This window comes from Colletes latitarsis, chromosome 14 (assembly GCF_051014445.1).
Source record: "Colletes latitarsis isolate SP2378_abdomen chromosome 14, iyColLati1, whole genome shotgun sequence".
Taxonomy (NCBI): Eukaryota; Metazoa; Arthropoda; class Insecta; order Hymenoptera; family Colletidae; genus Colletes; species Colletes latitarsis.
The window spans coordinates 28,636,094-28,658,223 of NC_135147.1; the positions used below are offsets into that span (position 1 = coordinate 28,636,094).

Sequence of the window (22,130 nt, forward strand, 5' to 3'; positions counted from 1 at the left end):
TTTTTAATTAACATTCCAAAAAACAATATATTCTATAATAGAGTAAGATAAAATATTAAAATTATTGTTCTATATAAATAAGATAATTTATATTAGACCAAATCTATTTGTAAAACTGAAATCATTCCCTTATGGGATTAAAATTGTTTGGTGTAACCATAAAAATAATATGAATCTTCCATTAAATTTTTCATTTATTTTTGTATGTGATCTATTTTTCTGCTTGAAACATGTTAAACATGTCTATATATCTATCGAAGCGAAAATAAAAATATCGTTTCTCATTACTGCAAAAAGATCTATGTCTGTACTTTAATTATAGTTCTTCTTTGGCTAAACAATATATGAGCAAATTAATTTTGTGCATGGTGATATATAGTGATGTTCTTAATTTTATATAAAAATTGGTAAAAGGTTGTATAAATGGTATAAAAATAAACTTCTTTTTTTAAATATTGCTTTTTTACTACCATAAATATTTATAGCAGATTATTCTCAATTTATAATTTTTTAAAAATTTTCAAATAGATATTTTACTCTGTAGCAGATTTTAGTAATATTGTAAGTAAACTATAAAAATATATATACCGGTTTGTAAGTAATTATGCTAATGTAAGTCAACTGCAGGAAATATGCTTAAAAATTAAATCTTTGTACTATAAACATAGGCAAAATAGACTTTAGTTTTTCATATAATTTTTGCTGAACTTTCCACAAAATTGTGGGTTGTTTAGCAAAATGCCAATATCCGTTCCTTTTACGTTCAGCTAGTTTTTGTGCATTTAATAAACATTTTTCATAATTTAAGATTTCTTTGTTTTTTAACATTAATTTCAATGAATCTTTATTTACTGTAGCAAAACCAAGTTTCACTAATTCCTCCCCAATTTTTATGTATTCCTGCAATAAACTCAATATAAATATATAAATAGAAAATATAATAAAAAATCAATAACATTTTTTACCTGATTTTGTTGGAGCATATTAACTGTACAATTTAAGTATTCTGTATCTTTAGATAAAGGTGTGAAAATTATTTCTTTTCTGTTGACAATTGTCTGTAACCAACTGATACCTAAAAATAAATATTAATTAATTGAATATACACATGAATATTTAAGTAATACTTACCATTAGCAGTTACATTAACTCCAGCTATTTTAACTGGTAGATACTTTGAATTATTCAATCGAGGCAAGGGTATTACTGGCTTGTGATCAACCATAAGAAGCACTCCAGAACTAGGTTCTATACGTATCACAGTACCTCGAAGTGGAACTTTATTGTACAAAAAATGAGATGGTACACTGGATGGTTTTCTAAATTTAGCAAACTAAAAAACAATAACAAAGAACATAAACTACTCGATTAAATGAAATGCATTATCAATGTGTATCATACATACAGGCCTAACTCGATAGAGTGCAACAACCAAACTCATACTTGCAATGCCATAACTGACAACCTAAAATTAAAAATGTAATGTAAGTAGGTAAGTATAATTTAGTATTATAGCAAAATATAGGTTAGGACGTACCTTAACGATTTTGTTATTCGTTTCGTTAAAAACGATGAATCTTTCATAGATAGTTAGTTTTTTCTCGGACATTTTTAATCAATTTTATTGTTTATCTGAAAAAACACTACACGTTAATACCTGCAAGCGTTTCGGATAAAATATTTCACTGAATTCATAAATATCCAAGTATTCGATCATCAATATTATTATACATATTCGCAAAATAATCAAAAACTTAACAATAATGAATGGTTTTTCTTATATTTGGAATTTAACTTCGTAAATTAAGTTAAATAATTTAAATTTCAAAATAAGAATTGTACAATAATTATATATTTTCCATAAAAACATTTTCATTTTATACACTTGAAAAAGATTTATACTGCAATAGCAGTTTGTTTACATTTAACTTTATGTATAGGAAATTATATGAAAATATGTAATAAACGACACATGTATATAGTCAAAGATAAACCAGTAAACTAGTAAAAGAAATAAACTTATATTGTAAAGTGTATATATTGCAATAAAGCATTAACGTCATATTATTTTAATAACTACGTGGCAAGTTTTCACGCAAACTTTTTTCGTTTACTTTCAAAATCCACTTTCATTTACCTTATTCTCACGTGTTGAGTACATACGTGCGTCAGTGCACGCTGACATCACATTTGCAGTCAAGGTGTCAAGCAAATGTATTAAAAAGATTGTGGTATTATTACGTCTCTAACAAATGTGTTTAGTACATATATAAATATCATAGTGTATAGTAAGTGATTTACAAGGAAACAATTGAAGGACTGATAACAAATACGTTGTAAAAATGTTTCGTGATGGTCAATATCTGGAAGTAATAAAGGTATCACGATCAACAGCTGTCAACAGCTGTTAATAGATGATCCTGCATCTAACAAGTAAAACAGAAGCTGTATTCGTAGGCTTCAGATAATTGTTTAGCTACGGCTGTAGTTACCGTTCAAGAGAAGATTATGAAAATTAGAAAGAAAAAGGTTTTGACCAATAAGTGGCTTGATCTTGAGGATTGGGCTGCACTGTATGCAATTTTGGAGAAAGCGATTTTACGTAACGTTCGAAAGGAAGGATTATCTCCAGATTCTGAGAAATTGAAGGGGAAAAAATCTACCCGACAACTAGAAGTCACGTAAGCAATATAATGTTTCATTCTTTAATGTAACTGTTTTTAGCACCAGTTGGATCGTACTTCTTCGCGAAACAAACGTACGTGTACATTTGCATAGATTAAATATTCATCATAGTAATCCTTCGACGACATTACGTTGAAAATAAATATATCATTGTTTCTAAAATACTACATTATGATAAAGAAAATATGTACGATGCTGATATTATTATCAAGGTCAAATTAAGGCTTCTAAGGCCCGGGGCTGAGGAACAATCGGAGGCACTCTTGATTCGAGAAGTAGGGGATAGCGGGATTTGTAGATATTTTTAAAAGGGAAAATATTGTTTTTAAAAATTGTCTTACCCAGCTTTTTCTCGTAAGTCATTTATACATGTACATACGTTGAAATCAAGATTTTAAAAATGATTTAATTTATTGAAAGAGCATTAGCAAATCGAAAATAATTTTTTCGTTAAGTATTTGTAGAGAATTCTTTTATTATTTAAAAAAATCAGACTCCTGAATCGGTACTTGGTTAGTACTATACTTTTTCTGTAAATAAATAATGTACTGATAATGTAGACATGTAGTTTTCAAATTAATAGTATCAAGTTTTATTATCCAGTGGCGTAACTGGGTTTGCGTGTGAAAAATCGGCTAATTATTTTTTAAACTATACATGTCTTTTTTATAATTTCGTAATTTTTCTCTAAAAAATTAAGAATACTATATTATTCTTTTGTAATAGTATACGTGATTTGTAGGAAAATATTAATTTTTCTCTAAAATGATTCTACTATAAATTTTAACACGCAAGTCCTAGAATCGTTGATTATGCCACTGCGACTATTGTTACTATAGATATTTAAACAGATATTTTTATAAATCATAGATATACGTTCGAACCATCAGAAAACGTAAAAGATGTTGCATCATTGCCTACGATCAGAGTAAATGTATCTCCCGCGAAAAAAAAATTGGGTAAGACAAAATTGTCGGAATCAACATCAGAAAAAAATGTTCACAATCGAACGTCAGAAAAATCTCAACGCGATGCTACTGATTCCACACACCAAACAAATAGACACGATACTTTACCAAAGAAATTGGAAACGAATAATTTTATCACAAAGGTATCCTCTGATACGAAAAAAGATAGAACCAAAAGATATTTACAGCTAGAAAGCTCGGGGGATACTACGTTGGAGGAGTATGTCCCGGATACACCAGTTACAAAAAAATTATGCACACATTTGAAATATATACCGAGTAGAAAGAGTATGTTGGAACAAATCCAAGTATCTTCAAATGAGTACTCCCCATCCATATCGGATAATAAAAGCGTAACGGAAGTTGTTCGATATATTCCGAATTCCGTGGATTCGTCGAAAGTGTCTTACGAAACGTACGAACCTAGTTCGACGACCAATGTAAATCTTCCCGAGCTATACGTTCCCAATTCGAAGGGAATCAAAGCTTCCATTGAAGAATATCAACCAGATTTTACTAGTAAATCGATGAAATTTGATGACAGTTACGTGCCGTCAAGTGTCCAATTAATTAATAAAGACTCGATAAAATCATCGGTAAAGCTTAAGAAAGTCCAATCAAAGAAGTACTCGTCGCGACAAAAAGAGACATCGAGCAAGAGAAATATTTGCTTACCTGAAATGTAATTTGATAGCGAATATCAAACAAGATATATAAATCAGTGTACAATATTGTTTGTAACAAATAGGAAATATAAATATTTTTTAATTTTACTATAACATGGTCAACACCATGATGCTGTACAATAAATATAATTTGAATAAAAAAGGGATATATTTTCAATAGAAATAGTTGTTCATTACTATTAAAAATTAATTTCTCAATATGTATATAAATTGGTCATTAACGATCATTGTCCTCATTTTCTGAAACTGGTTCATCCACTAAATTTTGTATTAGCTCAAACTTATGATCTACACTTTCGTCTTTGACATCTTGGTGTTCATCATCTATTTGATTCAGTTCTTCATCATCTGTATCATCATCTGCTCCAGGATGAGCAGGAACTTTGTGAGTCGGACTACCAGGTGTCTGCATCGTACCTGGTTTCTGCCACATCTTTTGCGATTCCTGTAATTTACAATTCAACGTCAATAATCGTTTTTGCATTATTATAGAGTTTAGTAAGTATGATGACAAATTCACTTTACCTTCATACCGCTAACTTTCTCCATGTAATAATCATATACAAACTTAGCCATATGAGGCATATCTTCGATTTCCATTGGTGGAGTAGATGGAATAGCATCATTGAGTCTGTCGGTAGGATAATGTTCTTGTGGGAGGAGTTGTAATTTCAATGGTCGCTGCATTAGCTGATCGAATGCAGGTGTCAATTCGAAACAGTTCTTGAAAAGGGATACCCTAGCAAACACGTAAAGGCCCAGTCGAGCTCTTGACATCGCCACAACCAAACGTCGTGCATCCCGTAAGTGACCCACGGCGCGTGTCTTTACGAGAGATAGCAATATGTAATCATTCTGTTGACCCTGATACTTGTCAACTGTTGTTACTTTATTCGGTCGACCAATTAAAGGATTGCTGGCGCATCTTATATTTATCACATCTCTGATTAAATGTTTCTGTCCATTATAAGTGGTCAATATACTAATCTTGTCGGCTGGATAACCAAGGAGGCGCATGTACATAAATACAGCCACGCAATATTCAGCTTCGGCAAGATTTTGATAGAAATAAGCACTGGGTTCGCTCTCGCCCACTCCATTGAAATCTTCAACGTTAATGAGTTGAAAGTCATATAGAAATCCAGCGTTTGCTACTAGATACTCCGGGCTGCGTTCCACGTGCGCAAGATTGCCCAGTTTTTTGTATCGCCAATTGTAAAGATTACAAATGCTGGGTCTGGCACGACCTTGACCATCAAGATCGACTGTGGGCACGCCCAACCGAACGAATCTTGCAAATAGGGATTGCTCCATGTTTGAATATTTTTGGAAAGCCATGTTTTTGATAACTGGTGGCAGTTGATGGTGATCTCCTATCATTATCCAACGTTTCAATCGATTGTATCCGTCTTGTGGATTTTGCAGCAACAACGGTATGAAAGTTTCTATTTCCAAAATTTGTGCAGATTCTTCCATAAGTATGTTGTCATATTTGAAGCCCATGTCTACGAGCTCGCGCCTTTTAAGCGCAGCGTGAGTACAAGTCATAGCAATCACTTTTGCTTCTTTGACTAATAAATATTTTGACCTATCTAAACCGGATCGCAATAATTCAAAAGCCCTAAATTCTTCCAGTTGTGCAAATATCCTTTCTATATACCTATGAAATCGATACGTAGTAAACATTTAATACTAATGTATTTATTATATAAACGCTGATATTTCGTATGAACTTACCGAAAACAGCTACGTGCTATCTCGAGATCTTCTACAAACATATTACGCTTAAATAATGGCTGTGGTGCATTATCGAAAAATTTATGAAATGGAAATTCCTCGTCAACGATAAACGCAGACGGTAAACCTTTCCCAGTACCCTGCCTTTGTTTAATTCGAGATTCAAAACGTTCCCATCTCGTTAATATTTGATACATAAAGAAATGTCCTGCCGTTTCGCAAGTGTATGCTACATCACCTTTTACATTTAACGATTCCTGATAAAAGACAAATATTCCTTGCATGAATATTCACATACGAAACATGGACAGTTACACAACCATACGTATACAGAGTGTTTGGCCACCCCTGGGGAAAATTGTAATGGCAGTTTCTAGAGGCCAAAATAAAACGAAAATCAAGAAATTGATATTCTTGATTTTCATCTTATATTGACCTCTAGAATCTCCTATTAAAATTTTTCCCAGGGATGGTCGAACACCCTGTATAATAGATTACATACCTGCAGTCTTTGAACTTCCATTAAAAGATCTAGGCGCTTAGCTAAGACATAGTTAACCCTTCCGTATCTACTGAAATCTTTTTCGGTTTCTAATGCCTCTTCTCCGTGACCAAGACGCAGCAAATGTCTCTCATCAATATCGAGTGCCATGATCTTTTCAAAAAGTTGATTCAGTGCTTGATTAGAGTGCGTAACTATAAGTGTCCTTTGATTGGGAAAATTATGATAAAGATTTGAAATAATCTGAACAGCAACGTCCGTTTTACCAGTACCGGGAGGACCTACGACAAGTGTCAAGCCTGGTTGCATACCGGCACGAATGGCTTCAACTTGCGTTGGTGTAAAAGGAATTTGATTTCTATAATAAAATTATAGAATACTATACAATACTAGAACAATACATAACGTTCATATTATTAACATAGATTCAATATTTACATACTTTTTTGGTTCATTAGCTTTGTAAGGGCCTCGACTAGGCGGTACGTGTGGTTCAACTTTAATAACTTTCTTTTTTGGTTCATTATCGTGTTTAGCAAGGACATCTTCAAATATTAGGCGGAAAGGCCGCACTAGCTTTTTTCCATTATCGGTAGCAACTAGGCTTTCATACTGAGGAAAACTACCCCTTAAATGATCTATGTCAAGAAACGTATCGTTGAAATCCATTGTTGCGATTTCATTTGGCATTCTACATACGGAAATAAACATAAATGTTTCCGGGTTATTTCAGTAAGATTTTTTTTACTTACCTAGAATAACGAGCTGCACCAGGGTCACCATATCCAAGAATTATATCATGAAGCCAATCAGGGACAACGCATTCTGTATTCATAAGCTCTCTGATCGTTTCTAGGACCGCCTTAAAATTATTCTCTTTTGGCTTGCGTCTCATTATAATGTTAAATCCTTCATATACATCCTCGCCACCGTGACTAGCATTGTCCATGTCGATTCGATACTGATTGGAATCTAGCCAGACTCTGTACGTTCGAGTGTCTCCAGGTAAAATAGGTCGTGGTTCAGGACCATCTTCGATTACTCTGCCATTTGAGTCTAGCATACCTTCGACCTCGCATCCCCGAACAGTTGTTAGTCCAACTTGTGGTACGAAAGGCAACTTGTGACTATATTTGGTGCCTGCATGCAAGCAAAGTGTCGAACGAAACGTTTCAACTAACTGATCATCGAAATTAAGCTTACGTTATAGTCTATTTTTATACAGTACCGATTGGATTCTGGGGCTTGACCGTAATGAGAAAACATACATCGTGCTTTCGAAGGTTCTCCCATTCAGATTTGATTTCTTTGCGGACACTTAAATTTATCGTAACATCAGCGCGTACCCTCGATGGCCTTTTCTCGCCAATATTAGGCTTTGCCACTTCGACTACAGCAAATTGAGTGATGGGTTGAGCCATCCTGGCCCAGCCACCAAAATAAACACCACCATCTTCGGCCCGCCTAAGCGAGACAAATAAAAGATCTCGTCTACCGTATGTCATACGAGAGTTTTTAATTTATTAAAATGAAACTGGGCTTACCAAGGACTCAATCTGCTTACTGCATCCTCGATGTCCTGGCGTATCTCATCTGCGAACGACCAATGTCATCATTCACTGTATTAATCATGCGTTAAGACGATCAGAATTATTTCATACGTACAGGTCGACTCTAGGCGGAATAGATTAAAATTCCTCAGCAAGTAATCGTGCAGAGTAAGGAATTGCAAATTTAATTTTGGTAGGGCTAAACAACCTTCGCCAGAAAAGTACTCTGTCGGCACGATACTTTCGTTCCAGATGATCTCTTCCGTTGGATAAAGCGGCATTTCGTTCAACTCTTCCAGTTGAGAAGCTCTGCGCTCGTGACGCGATATCTGCAATTTAATTCCACGTGTTATTATTAAAGTTTGTAGAAACGAAGTTTTTTATAGCTTTGATCGTTTACCAAGAGTTCTTGAAGAAACTCTATGTCGTATCGATACCAATTTTCATCCTTTTCTCGTTCCTCGGACGGTACTAAGCTGAGATAACTCGCGATCGATCTCAATTTTTCTCGGCTGGAAAATGGAATAGAAACGATTTACAAGCGATCGGACAAAAAGAGTGTTAAAAGGTAGAAAACAGTATGAAATATCACCTAAGCGAGCCGAAATGTTTGTAAAGCGCTTCTCTTGTATCGACGCTCGCCACGTTCGTCAACGCGAAGCTTCGTAGATCCGGGAATTTTGCGAACACAGCTTTCTACGCAAAATTTTAATTTTATTTCTCAATTTACACTGGTCAACAAATTATAACCAACAGTTGAAATAATGACTACTTTATACCTGAAGCGACGTGATCTTGGTATAGTGTAACTGTGTCATATCGTGATCCGTGAGAGGATCGCCACTTTCCTCGTTGATTTCGAATCTGGCGTAAAATTTTAGCATTTCCAGTAGCTAGAAATAAGAGAACATTGTAACTTTGTAATTGCAATTGTAAGTTTGTAACATCCTATATACGATTTGCTAATTATTTCCCTGAATATCTTGTTTCGAAGTGAATCGGATATTATTAATGAAGGTTGGCGGTTCGATTGATGCGAATAATCGTGTCTACGTCGCGTAATGACGAAACGTTGCCTCAATAAAAGATTTAACGAGTCTATATCCTCCAGCTGTACAGTTCCAAGATTACAGTCACAAAGCTTAACATAACATTAGCTTTTAGATCATTGATCGAGCTCGTTATTGGTAGCAATTAGAAGGTAACATATACAACTAGATCTTGATCACTTCCCATTAAGTTAATCTTGAGTCTTTATTTAATCAATTATATACAAGCAGATAAAATAAAATTAAAGTAGAGTTCATTTTCTGCCAAGATTAATGTCGTAGATAAATAAAATGGCTATCCTTTGTTTTCTATTTATTATATTTTATAATAAATAATGGGAATAGAAACAATAGATAAGAAACAGCTGACAAATATTTTTCGGATAAATCTAACTCAAAATCTGACTCACTTCTTCAAAAGATATTTGAATAGTTATCGATAGTTGGCTGAAATAAACACGATTCTTACGAATCAGTGACTCTTGGTTTGATTATTACTATCGATTATCAGACTCTTACTAGAAACGATCAATTCATCGCACTGAGTGGTTCGATAAGTTTATCTTCGATTCCATTACCGAATTCAAATAGCTTGAAAATTATAATCTACGCTCAACAGGTTGATTGTCACGGTAGTAAAAAGTCAACATTTTGTTTTTAGATAATTAATACTACGCATTGGATATTATATTGAATGACTAATCGTGAAATATCCATTTTATCAGAAGTCGTTACCATTGTTCTAAATAATTACTCATAACGACTACTTAATAGAATTTTGAAATCTAAATTCTTAACGCTACCAAATCCATCAGACCAAGACTCGATATCATCATTTAGCGATTTGTTTGGTCTAGCTGTGCTATCATTAAAACATACACGTTTCTATAATTGTTTATTCATTATATTCTGACTAGGTAAACAATGATAATATCGCCAGCCTTTGCCATTAGCTCTTCTTTTATCAGCAAGTTATACAACAAACTCTCTTACATAATCGACTATGTTGATTCCAACATTTTTATACAAAGACAATGAAAAATCTGAAATTATATAATTTTTAGATAAATCTAACCGAATAGAAGTCTCTTATATTTTGTCATAAACGGGAATGAGTGACTCCACTGATTCCGATATCTACGAATTAGTCAGAGTTTTCTACAAATGTACATTGTTTCGGATCGAGCGTGCTCGAGGAGGGCAAGGTTGATTAAACGAAAGTTCAAGAGCAGTTTCGAACGGTGCAGCATCGCGAACGCAAGGAACACTATTCCGGCGATGAAACACGGCCCGCGTAGCATGATTGCAGGGAACCATGAGCCAGAAATGCGACAGTGGGAGAAGATCGTGCTATCCCCGAGCGAGTAGCTCATCGATGCTCCATCCGAGATTGTTTCAGTTCCACGCGCAACGCATGTGTGTCAACGTGTGTCATTTATTTATCACTACTTGGACGACATCGATATCCCCTAACGAACGTTCGTTTGAAAAACACGTCAGGTGATCGTCTTGAATCGGCGAACAAATTACTCAGGCGACTCTTATTCGCGGTTGATTCTTTCCAAGAAGCATTCCTCTGCAAGAATAGTAGAAATGTTGAAGTGTCGCGATTTATCGAAGTAGTTTGATCGAGTGTCTCAATTAGGGCACAAAGTTTATTTGTTTGTTCCATCGAGCGTAAGATTCCCCTTGCACGATTCTTTTTACTGGGAAGAGAAAAAAAAAACGATAAAGAAAGCAGCGGACTTTTCGTCGAATTTCCGCGAAAACGAGTCTTTTTCGCAGAGAACGAAGAAAGAAGAAATGCGGTAACGAGAACGAGAGATAATGTTGGACGTGAGAAACAACAGGTGCCTGGGCACGTTGCCATCCAAAGGTTCGTAAACCTCCTGGCTGTATTATTTTCTGCATCCTCCAGATCGAATTTCGAAAAGATATTTCGAACGTCCACGAAAGTTTGATTTACTTAAGTTCGTGTACAAATGGGAACAACGAATTTTACACGTTCGAATTATACACGTAGTATCTTTTAGAATATTCTGTACGAATCCTAAACAACCTTTTGCATTGTAATATCGATTGCGTCACGGTTGAGCTCGGTAAACGAAAAATTCTGAGTTTATTTTTTTTTTTCGCACTGACGCAGCTGATAGAAGAGAAGCATCAAAGCAAAGGGCAAAAAAGGAAGGAACAAAGAAATCGTAGATAACGCTATCGCGAGTGATTACGCATTCCATGTCGCGAATTACCTAGTCGTTAACAATTTCCATAAGATTTGAATGTAAATGCGTTAAAAGCTTCGCGTTAAATATTGTTCGTTCGACCTCCGTCGTGCACAACGTATAAATTTTTATTTTTAACGGACAGATACCATCCGACTATACGTAGTATATCACCTTGATATAATGCGCATAATTTAATCAACAGTTTACAAACGAGCGTTGTTGCGTATTGTTCGTAGATTAATCGCGATTTTTGTACACTTTTCATTCAAACTACAAAAGATCGTACGCCGTCTTTTAAGTTACAATCTTCCTTTAAGTTACAAAATTGATTTTTGGTTTTGGACCGCCGTACACTGCCTCGCAAAGAGTTAACTTTCGAATCTTAAATACCGAAAAGGTTAAACGAATTCGTATCAACAGCGACCTCAAGATAATTTGGGGGGGGGGGGGGGGGGGGGCAAACAGAAGAGTATAAAGAACATCTTGCTAACAGAAGCGTCTTTTTTTTAACGCGATCGTTTCTCTCATTGTACGATGCACACACTTGTTGGCATTTAACTGGGTTACGGATGCAGAACTTGGAATTTCGTTTCTCGACTTCGATACCCGTTCGATACGACATCGAGTCTCGACAACGAAAACGATTTTCTGCAATACGTACTATCTTATCGCGAGAAAAAATTAATCTTTTCCTTTTTCCTTTGGAAATATAGTATTTACTTTCATCGTAAATCTTTTCCCGCGTTATCTTCCCTTCGACCGTTTCTACCGTTCGCTTTCGAGCTTCGATCGGGGCTTGAGAACTTATAATATAGCTTTGGACTCTTTAAAGTTAACGTTTTCGAACCCTGGTTTTAATCGGAGATCGTGGTTAATCTCCTGAAATTGAAGAATTACGAGTCCATCGTTCTTGAACTCCGTCGTATGTATCATTTTTCTGTTGTTAAGCAGCGAATTAAGTCCACAAGATTGATACGACCTCAGCGATACATATCTTCAGCGTCGAATGCATTTATTTATCTCGTAAGCCTGAGAACAATTATAAGATTCGTTAACAATATTTGGTATTGCTCGTTTCTATGCACCACGTGCTTCTGGGGTATCGAGGGTAAGATAAAAATATTGGAAATCGGTTCCCTCTTCCCACGATCGTTCTAACACGCGATATCCCAATGGTAGGCTTAGCAGTGTACACATCCTATCGCTGATACAGAACAGTACCCATCGAGTGTACGCTGAAGCTTCGCGGAGTTGAAAGTGAACGTGCGCGTCCCTTTTAAATAAAAATATCAGATACGCTTTAATCTCTATTTATATGCAGATTCGCGGAATATGTTGCAAGAACCGTTGAATATTGTACAGAACAAACGACAGAACGTGAATTATCCTCGACGATTTAACAATATCTTGAACTAATTTTAATGAAACCTGATAGTATCGCGATCAAAAACATTTCAGGTTTATTATGGATCTGTCTGTTCGCATGGACGATCGCGTCGTGCCACGCGGACGACGTAAACTGTTGTCCTGATGGCACCACGTGGTTGCATTCGATGAACTGTTCCAATTCTACGAGGATCCAGCTCGAATGCCCTCATGGCGCCTACGTGATCGACCCGGTTGATTTCGTGGACGACGACTTCACCGTTGTCACAGAATACAACGTTTCGTGGCTTCAATTCGTCAAACACGACGAGAAAATACCGTCGGACAGGTAAAGGATCAGTTTTCTCCAATCGATGGTTATTCAAGACAGCCGACTTTCGATTTTTCGATTCGATGTGTAACATTTCGCACGGTCGTCTTGTAAAAGTATAGATACGACAGCGATCATTCTGATCTGCGTCACGTTAGTAAGTTTGATAATATAGTCGGTTTCTCTTGTTTCTTCGGGGAAATAACACATGACGTAAAATGTTCCTGGAGGCATATATTAACAGTTAAAATACACCATTAATAAAATAAACTTCCTACAGTGTATTCATAAAATTGTTGAGCCATGGACAACATTTATCGAATGCAAACAACTCTTGATTTATGAATATTCGATTCATTAAGTATTTCCTCGAATCGTCGACAGATAATATCGATGAAGAAGTAAAAGAAATTACTGAGAATTTAAATGACTTACATTTTAAAGGAATTAATTATCGAAAGTCATAAGAAATTGTGCTTTAACGAGCTTGTAAACGTTTAATCTTATTATATATTCAGGTTCTGCGTGACGAACCGTGAAAACAGTTCTCAGATCGCTTTGGCGTGCTTCGAGAATGAATACTACAGCGATTCGACGTCCACAGTATGGAAGGAGTTGTTGTTTTGCTCTCTAGCAATTGTATCAGCTGTATTTTTAATTGCTACCCTGGCGGTGTACGTTATACTACCGGAATTAAGGGAGATCCAGGATAAAGCAATGATGGCTGTGGTTACGTCGCTGGCGGTCAGCTACATCGTCCTTTCGATACAGAATTTAAGAACACTGGAAGGAGGAGAGAAAACGATATGTCTTGCTTTAGGTACGAGAATCGATATTTACATATTTTCTTTTCTTACGTTCTCGAGTTTCATCGACGCCATATTTTGTTTCTGCTAGGATTCCTTTTGTACTTTAGTTTCATGGCGGTTTTCTTCTGGCTGAATATCGTGTCCTTCAATATATGGAGAACAGTCTGGTAAGCAGATCTTTTCAAAATAAATCCGAGTTGGATTAATCCCAATATTTTTCTACAGGTTCAAGAACTTCAAGATCAACGACAAAACTCTTTTCATTATCTACTGTCTCTTCGGTTGGGGTGGATCGATATGTTTCTTAATCACAGTAATGGTCACTCATTACATAAACGGTGAACATCTGAAACCTGGTTTCGGGCTGTACAGTTGCTGGTTCAGCGGTGAGCTTGACATCAATTAATCCAATTATCTAATCGTCCCTTATCGCAATGCATTCAGATTTCGTTTCGGGGAAAGTTTCATGTCCGATGTTTCGTTTCGCAGGCCCCGAGCAACAATGGGCGTACTTTTACGGACCGATTACTATTTTGTTGACGCTGAACGTTATCTATTTGGGATTAACTGGATGGCGGCTGTGGCATCAGTATCGCGAGTTCACCGGAAGTACATTACGAGCACTTCGATTTAAATGTCTGCTCTATGTAAAGCTGATATTCGTCATGGGCATTACGTGGATCTTCGAAGTGTTATCGTACGCCGAAGGATCTAGAAATAATCTTTGGTATTTATATATATACATATATTTTCTTATTTTTAAATCGATATTTACGTAAACGTAATAAATTAATTTCTGTTTAGGATTGCAACGGACACTCTGAACGCGTTGCAAGGTCTCATAATATTCCTCTTGTTGGTCGTCACGCGTAAACGCGTCAGAAAACTGTTGGCGAAAAAGAGACCTTGCGGGATCGCCTTTCCAAAATCCTGGACCGCCTACGAGGACGAAGAGTGCGAAGATGTGCTTCCCGAAGAAATAGAATTGTCGCAACACGGCTAGTATTTATAGTCTTCATCGTCACTAACGATACACGGCCGATCAAAGAACTATCCTTACTTAAATAATGTAGTCGGAAGAGGCGTGTGCGCGACAGACGTTAGAATTACCTGAATACTCTTACCATTTGCCTAGTCTTTACAATCGTAAGTCGAAATGTCGAACCCTTCCGTGCTATGAGAATCGTTTGCTCATAGTCTCGAACGAATCATCTTGACCATATATTTTAATGTTAACGTTTAAGAATCTCCATGAATGTGAACAAGGTCTAGCAAATATCATTGTATACCAAATTATTTTCCGTCTAACTAAAAAAATTTGCAGCGTGCGCCGACTCGACACGCTCGCAAAACAACTCCGGCGATTCATCGAGATGATTTCGCATAATCGAGTTTCTTTCCCTCTCTACGGATACACGGGCGTTCGTGTTTCAAATCGAGATTTAAAATCTCGTGCGCACGTAGATGTATGTTTATCGTGCCTAGCAAACTTGAGTCGATATCGTTAAGTCTGTTTGTTTAATTCTCAAAAGATCAAATCGAAAAATCGATAAGAACTAAGCGTATTTGCCAGATTATTAAAATTCATCGAAAAGAATGGAAGTTTCCGTTTTAAAAAACTGAGTCGACCAAGGCCTCGTTCGAGCCCAACAATTTTTATTTTAAATATCTTTATCGATAACGCCAAGTTCCCTGAATATTTCAATTTCTATGCAAGTTAAAATTGGTCGGGGAATAAACGGTTGGAGGATCCAGACGCGCAAAAGGTTGGAACGAAGCGACGATGGGAATTACTGGCCCGGAACTGCGCTTCTCGTTTGCGTAGGAACTGTTATGGTGATTAAACGAAGCACAATGTGCGCGAGTAATCGAGCACTCGGTTCAACGAAGAAGCGAGCAAACGAGAACAGTTGAACATGGAACAATACTTTAAGCATCTAATGTGCCCACGCTTCTTTATGAGTAATGCTCGCCACGAGCTTGCAACAGTCACACAATAATGAGAGTGCCTACCATTGTTGGACGCCGCACGAACACAATGCGGGACTATGTGTACGCTGAACGCGTGGAGAAACGTGATCGATACTTTAGTAAGTTGAACGTGTCGCGGTAAGAAACGCGGAAACTTTTTATACGAAACACAACATACGCGTAAAGTGAACTCGTTTGCAATACGAGGGAATTTATTTTAAATTTTAAAATGAATGTTATATTTGTTGTTTAGAGGCGTGGAATATTTTAAACGAGAAAAACGAAAATATATGTTTGTACCGTTGTTCAATTCCGACGATAAAACGTGTTTTAAATCGTAACTTATAAGCGACCATGAATTTCATAATTGTTTACTAACCGTTTGATTGTCTGTAAGATGTTTTAATTCCAGCAGATAAGCTGCTGTGTACAAATAAACGTGTATATAAAACAACTAAAAATAGAAGTAAACTAAACGTGTTTGTACGAAACAATAACACGCGTATACTAATCGGATTAAGTTGTAATTAAGCGTTTCATTGCATAAGGCGTCACCGTACATCTGCGGTAGAAGAAATCTATTTTTGCTACAAAGTGGTTAAGCAAGTCTCGCATACCATTCTTCGTTTTAACCCTTTGGGTGCCGCAGACGCTTGTGAGCGTTGAATCGGTGCACTGGACATGACTCAAAAGGTACAAAACTTCCAGAAGAGTCGTTTAGAAAATGCAAGTAATCATTGTAATTTTTAATGACAGTGTACGTACACTGTCGCTCAAAAGTTTGTAGCAGTTTTCGGTTTTCGAAAAAGGAGTACACACGTGTCCAAAAAACTTTTAGGCGATAGTGTATGTGCGTACGAAATTGAAGACAGGAACGAAAAATTCATATTTAACGCGAGTAAACGGTTGCGATCAAAACGATTATGGAAAAAGGAATAAAAAATTAACACCAAGGTGCCAGTTCAAGGATAAACCGATTGCGCCACACGTATCTGCGTACATGTCAAGGGATTCGTGATATGTACATATGCAAATAGGAAATCAGTAATGAATCAGTCGTATAAATCTGCAACGTACTGTAAATATCCGATAAACACGACGTAACGTCATGTTAGTACACGTGAAAGATTATTCTCAATCAAATCCTACTAGTATACAACTCTAAAGATTTAATATTGTATAGTTAAACTTGATTATAACGAGTATAAATCAGTTAATAGGTGAGGCAATGATCCGAAACATAACAAAATACTCAAAGAATGAATACAGTATGTTCCAGACACGTTATTACATATACCGTAAAGCTCCAAATTAAACCTTAAGGAATATTTATGTGTATATGTTTCGCTAGTTGAATGTGTAAATGTAAACGTTCGAATACTTTCGTGTATGAGTGTATCTTCGTCGGAGGAGCTAAAGTTACTCGAGAAATAGCCGAGAGATGCGACAGCAATCGGAGGAAGACAACAAAGATTTGCGCGGAGTAAACGAGAAAGGTAAGGATAGTTAGAAAAAGGGGAAGGAAGAGGGGAAGGGAAACGATGAGACAGAGCAGCGGAGAAGGGGAAACGAGCGAGCAAACTATGGAGGGAGGGATAGCAAGAGAGATAAAAAAAGACAGTGCAACGGAGAATAGGAATGGGATGCGATGGCGACGGGTATGGCAGGGGTAGGTCTCACTAGGCGGGCTAACCCGCTGGCGGTATTGGCAGGTATGGCGATGAGCGCACGGGAAGTCTATCGTCGCGTTGCAATGAACGAGTGAAATATAACAACGCCCTCGAGGTAGGCCGTGGCCGTCACGAAATCGATCACGAGAACAACGCTAAGTCGGGTCGCAAGGAAAGTCGCGCGAACGCGAAACCAATGCACGGATGGAGTAATACGAACGCGAACGGTGCCGATTCGATGACATGTATTGTCTTGCGAGCGTGCTAATCGCCGTCGTGGTCGGTTCGCTGGGAACGAATCATCCCCGAACGGTGATCGCGTTTGCCAATGGTAAAATAAATTTAATCAACGTCGCGAAGTGTTGCGAACTCAAGGAGCTTCTCGTCGACGACACGTGCACGCCATTGGCGGAAACGAACGAGACGGAGTGGCGACCGGAATTCGTGGAGGAAAAGGTGAACGGTATCTCGCGAAGCAGACAGGTTGAACCGAAATATCAGCTAAAGATCGGAAGGCCAAAGTGTCAGCCAAACGAGCGCCAATGGAAGGTATACGACACCGGGGAGGATCGATTAGCGATATTGACGACCGGTGTGTTGCGACACTACACCACCGATCCGACGAAAAAAACCAACGAGAACAAAGGTGTTTACGGACTCGATTCTACGGTATCAATGGACGAGGATGATCTCGACACGGTGTCCATTCATTACGATTACCAATTCGGTCACTATTGCGCCGATAAAGCAAGTTTAACCAGAGATCGGCTTGTAACGACATACGCTATGATCTGCGTACCCGACGTAGTTGTCACATGGAGCGATACAAATTATTTGATGAGACACGCGATCGATCCTGCCTTTCATGCAATATCGATAGCTAGTTACCTGATTGTCGCTGTTGTCTATTTCGTCTTGCCGCAGTTGCGTGATCTCGTGGGAAACATGATAACCAGCATGACTTTGTGCCTTATAGCCGGTCAATGTGCCTCTATGGTTAGAATATTCACGGAGTTTGGCAATCACATCAGTTTTATGGTTGCCGGTACGATAAAAAAAATAAATTTCTTTCTTCAATCGAATAATACGTTGAACAGTAATATTATTTTTGCGAGAAACAGTCAATGATCCCGCGTAAACCCATTTCCCGCCATTTTCTTTCCATTTCCCGCTTTTATATGCATCTCTCACTGACACTTGTTCAACTTGGAGAGGTTAAATCCGTTTTCAATTCAATAGTCTTGCTAATGAGGCTTGCACACAGATTACAAATGATCCTGTATAATCGAGGAGAATTTGGACCATTTAGACGCAAACATTTATGCAAATATTTATATCTTTTTCAGATACTGTAATGTATGTCTCGCTGTTAGCTGCGTTTTTCTGGCTGAACGCCATGGGCTACTACGTGTGGAGCACTTTTCGTTCACGTAACGTATTTTTACGAGTTACCGACGGCAGAAAATATTGTTACTATTCCACGTACGTTTGGGGTTCAACGGTTTGTATAGCGGGAACCGCGATTTTCGCACACTTTGCTTTAGAAACTACTAAACCCATGGTTGGGGGAACGATATATCCGCCTCAAGAAACGATTGGTTGGCTCGGTATTTCTGTGTTATTTACATCTATTGCACTCACGATATTGGTCGATTTAAGTTTCGTTCTGACGACCGCGAATAGAATTAAACGTATGAGCACGTACGGTCGCATTCATCACAAAATGAAGTATAGCTTTAAAATGTTCGTTTTCTTATTTGTCCTAATGAGCACCGGATGGCTCGCGCTGTTACTGTCGCGGCTCAACTTCGAAGTACTCGTATATTATCAAATTATTATCAATCTGTTTCAAGCAATTTCAATATTATACGTTTGTGTATTCGGTCAAAGGAGAGTTACATTCTTGCTGGGAAAAACATGCAATTGCTGTAATTCGAGAGAAAATATCGAAGGGCTCGACTGGGGCGAAGAAATGACTGCCATTAACGCGGGATATTAAAGACCCGATTTTAAAACAAAGTATTTTATCCAATGATTAAAAATTTCGGTTTCGTTTTGCATTTTTTTTTTAACATTTTGAAATAAGTATATCAAACGAGACCGAAAATTTTGAATTAAACCGAGTTCTCTTCTAGTATATGTGTTAGACTCTATATGTCAAGTCATGCTTCGCAATAACATGAGCAAACGACAACAAAACATATCAATAATTATGTAAACAGTATTAAATACGCTGCAAAATTAATAAATATCCAATCTATTACATCGAAAAATGTAAACTTAAACGTATAAATTTTAATGTAAATGACAACTGAGTAGAATGAGATATTGTATATAATATTTATCTGCAAAGTCTCATAAAACTTATCAATGATGCAATATAATTTTCAAGCATACAAATTAATTAATAAAACTTTAAATCTATCTATTTTAAATATTCACATAACGTTTAATGTTGATGATAGTTCGTGCCTTGAAAGAAAATTACATTTGCCTTATGAAAATGTGCACTTAATCGTGAAATACTCAGTGAATTTATGATACAAAATATATACATAGCATTTCATGAATAGCATTGACACGTCTTTTATTTGTTTTAATAAAAGTATCATCTTTCAAATAAGTTTTTTTTATTTTTAAGATGTTTATGTAGTATTTATATTTGTATAGAAATATAACTTTTGTACAAAAGATGTATCATCTTCGATAAATCAACCTCGTTATACTCGAAAAATATATCAATTTGCCATTTTCAATCTAACTTGTTTTCTATTTACTGAGAAAAAACTTTATAGTGCAACTTACCTGTCCAAACAATCCACCTTCGGGACGAGATAATAAATTAGATAACTGACATCGCACCACCAAATGACAATCATCCATAACAGTATTGAAAAATCGTCTGGTTGGCAATAAAGCTTCCAAATCTATTACTAGTTCAAGGAATCTTTCGCAATATCGCACCTTGTCTGGTAAAAGTGGTCCTATTAAAAAATAAGTATTGTATTAGAACATTGTAATGGAGGAATGTTTTTAACTTACAAGTTATACATATTTTTTACTATCTACTTCATAAGAATGAAAAGTATTGTAATGACGAAAAATTCCAAATAACACATTCTAATATTGATCACATTTTGACTATTAAAACAATTAATTAATAATAATCCTTACATGACAAAAGTTATTAAAAATAAGAAGAATTCTTTAAAATGTGTAATTTGTTATTTTAATCCTGATGTTCCATATTTTTTAATCAGTCTCCTTTTGTTTTTAAAAATTTGTACCCCATAAATACTTTGATTAATATTTTAATCAATTAGTTTGTTATATTACCTTCTTCTGAAATTGTTTCCAATATTGTCATAAATTTAATCATCAGCCTGTGTAAGAATTTACGTTCCCATTCTAGCTTCTCTTTGCATTCAGGATTGTCCTTCTTCCTTATAACTTTCCAGTATTTCCTCCACTTTGGATATTTTCTAAACTCCAATTCTCTACGTCCTTGCTGCAGTGAAATCCACATAGATAATGACACTAATCTTTTTACTTCTTCTCGAACTAATGACACCTCCATGGAATTGAAGCAATGATTCAAAAATACAATTAATGCAGTTTGTTCTTTTAGATCAAAATCCATTATACTATCTTCAAGACATGCTTCTAAAACATTTTGGAAGAACTCTGGAAAATGTTCTGGATTTTTTTCAAATGCTTCCCAAACTTGAACACGTTCGCGAAATTTTTCATTTACCATAACAACAATGGACATAGTATGAGCACGAGTTGCATTGTTTGCATTATAATTTGGCCACAGAAAGTTTTCTAAATATTGACTGAATTCTAACATCATGATTCTCCGAATAGAAAATTTAGATGCACAAATTTCTTGAACATAAATATCTTCTACTATTTGAGGATTAAATGGAAGATGCGAATCTGTTGTGTGAGGTGCCCAATATTTATTTGCAAGCTACAACAAAAAATAGGATAAACGTGTGTATATTTATTTCATTCTAAGGAAATCAGATATTTTTTAACAATAAATACCTGAGTTATTCGGTCAGCATTAATCTGCTCGACTGTCGGAGCAGGATTATTGCTTTTAACACTCGCACCGTTTTGATTTTCCATGTTGATTTCGATTAATCTTTTAATATCCACAACATAACCAAACTTACTTTAATACAACGAAAAGATATAGGTTAAGAATTAGATACCGCACTATACATAGCACGACACGTAACAAAAATTACGCGTTTGTGTAATTCGTATATTTGTGATTATCTTACATCGTTTGTTTGATTTTCTACGTAAAATCGTATTAGTTTTAATAAATCACGGTCACTTTTAACTACAAATACGCGGGCTGTCCCATGTTCCGGATGTTCGAGCGATTGATTCGAAATTTCGAAATATTTGAATCGGAAAAGGTTAAGCGTAGTAGCGAACTCTATTGGACGGCGTTATAATTTGATAGTCTCTCGTCAAGGGATATTTCGGATTAGATCGGAAGAAATCGGGTGAGATCGACTGAATGATTCTGTTGCCATTTTTCATTGGTCGCGACAAAGCTCCAATG

At 36.3% G+C, this 22,130-nt stretch overlaps 5 protein-coding genes and 1 long non-coding RNA gene across 10 annotated transcripts; 3 read left to right on the top strand and 3 right to left on the bottom strand.

The window, feature by feature from the left end:
• Window positions 1-514: 514 nt before the first annotated feature.
• LOC143350373 (protein C3orf33) lies at window positions 515-3,885 on the bottom strand. 2 transcript variants are annotated; one of them, XM_076782485.1, is made up of 6 exons: window positions 3,762-3,885; window positions 1,538-1,632; window positions 1,406-1,465; window positions 1,132-1,333; window positions 966-1,075; window positions 515-900 (listed from the first exon to the last, which is right to left on the bottom strand). In XM_076782485.1, the coding sequence occupies exons 2-6, from the start codon at window positions 1,607-1,609 to the stop codon at window positions 637-639; spliced, it is 708 nt and encodes a 235-aa protein (XP_076638600.1). In that variant the 5' UTR covers window positions 1,610-1,632; window positions 3,762-3,885; the 3' UTR covers window positions 515-636. The 2 variants fall into 2 exon arrangements, with proteins under 2 accessions (XP_076638600.1, XP_076638599.1); XM_076782484.1 differs by lacking the exon at window positions 3,762-3,885 and adding an exon at window positions 2,138-2,275.
• Window positions 2,239-4,514, top strand: LOC143350366 (uncharacterized). 3 transcript variants are annotated; one of them, XR_013081089.1, is made up of 4 exons: window positions 2,239-2,378; window positions 2,458-2,681; window positions 2,898-3,039; window positions 3,556-3,681. XR_013081089.1 is itself a non-coding variant. In XM_076782475.1 (3 exons), the coding sequence occupies exons 1-3, from the start codon at window positions 2,343-2,345 to the stop codon at window positions 4,337-4,339; spliced, it is 1,044 nt and encodes a 347-aa protein (XP_076638590.1). In that variant the 5' UTR covers window positions 2,239-2,342; the 3' UTR covers window positions 4,340-4,514. The 3 variants fall into 3 exon arrangements, 2 of the variants coding, with proteins under 2 accessions (XP_076638590.1, XP_076638591.1); XM_076782475.1 differs by lacking the exon at window positions 2,898-3,039 and having other exon boundaries at window positions 3,556-4,514; XM_076782476.1 differs by having other exon boundaries at window positions 2,898-3,675.
• Window positions 4,399-22,031, bottom strand: LOC143350342 (RNA helicase aquarius). Of its 2 annotated transcripts, XM_076782420.1 has the most exons (16): window positions 21,841-22,031; window positions 21,599-21,698; window positions 20,885-21,521; window positions 20,354-20,532; window positions 8,908-9,021; window positions 8,721-8,824; window positions 8,529-8,640; window positions 8,244-8,457; window positions 8,123-8,171; window positions 7,807-8,042; window positions 7,331-7,718; window positions 7,021-7,269; window positions 6,579-6,936; window positions 6,077-6,333; window positions 4,865-5,999; window positions 4,399-4,784 (listed from the first exon to the last, which is right to left on the bottom strand). In XM_076782420.1, exons 2-16 carry the CDS (start codon window positions 21,680-21,682, stop codon window positions 4,557-4,559), a joined length of 4,344 nt encoding a protein of 1,447 aa, XP_076638535.1. In that variant the 5' UTR covers window positions 21,683-21,698; window positions 21,841-22,031; the 3' UTR covers window positions 4,399-4,556. The 2 variants fall into 2 exon arrangements, with proteins under 2 accessions (XP_076638535.1, XP_076638536.1); XM_076782421.1 differs by lacking the exons at window positions 21,599-21,698; window positions 21,841-22,031 and having other exon boundaries at window positions 20,885-21,232; window positions 21,303-21,379.
• Window positions 10,901-14,139, bottom strand: LOC143350387 (uncharacterized). The gene is made up of 2 exons (XR_013081090.1): window positions 13,956-14,139; window positions 10,901-13,881 (listed from the first exon to the last, which is right to left on the bottom strand). It is a non-coding gene; the product is annotated as an uncharacterized LOC143350387 (long non-coding RNA).
• On the top strand, window positions 10,915-14,910 carry LOC143350361 (G-protein coupled receptor Mth2). The gene is made up of 7 exons (XM_076782464.1): window positions 10,915-11,053; window positions 12,861-13,116; window positions 13,617-13,918; window positions 13,996-14,074; window positions 14,133-14,293; window positions 14,397-14,634; window positions 14,712-14,910. Exons 1-7 carry the CDS (start codon window positions 11,005-11,007, stop codon window positions 14,908-14,910), a joined length of 1,284 nt encoding a protein of 427 aa, XP_076638579.1. The 5' UTR covers window positions 10,915-11,004.
• On the top strand, window positions 17,516-20,306 carry Mthl5 (G-protein coupled receptor Mth-like 5). Its single transcript, XM_076782462.1, has 2 exons — window positions 17,516-18,593; window positions 18,895-20,306. The coding sequence occupies exons 1-2, from the start codon at window positions 17,792-17,794 to the stop codon at window positions 19,545-19,547; spliced, it is 1,455 nt and encodes a 484-aa protein (XP_076638577.1). The 5' UTR covers window positions 17,516-17,791; the 3' UTR covers window positions 19,548-20,306.
• Window positions 22,032-22,130: the final 99 nt, after the last annotated feature.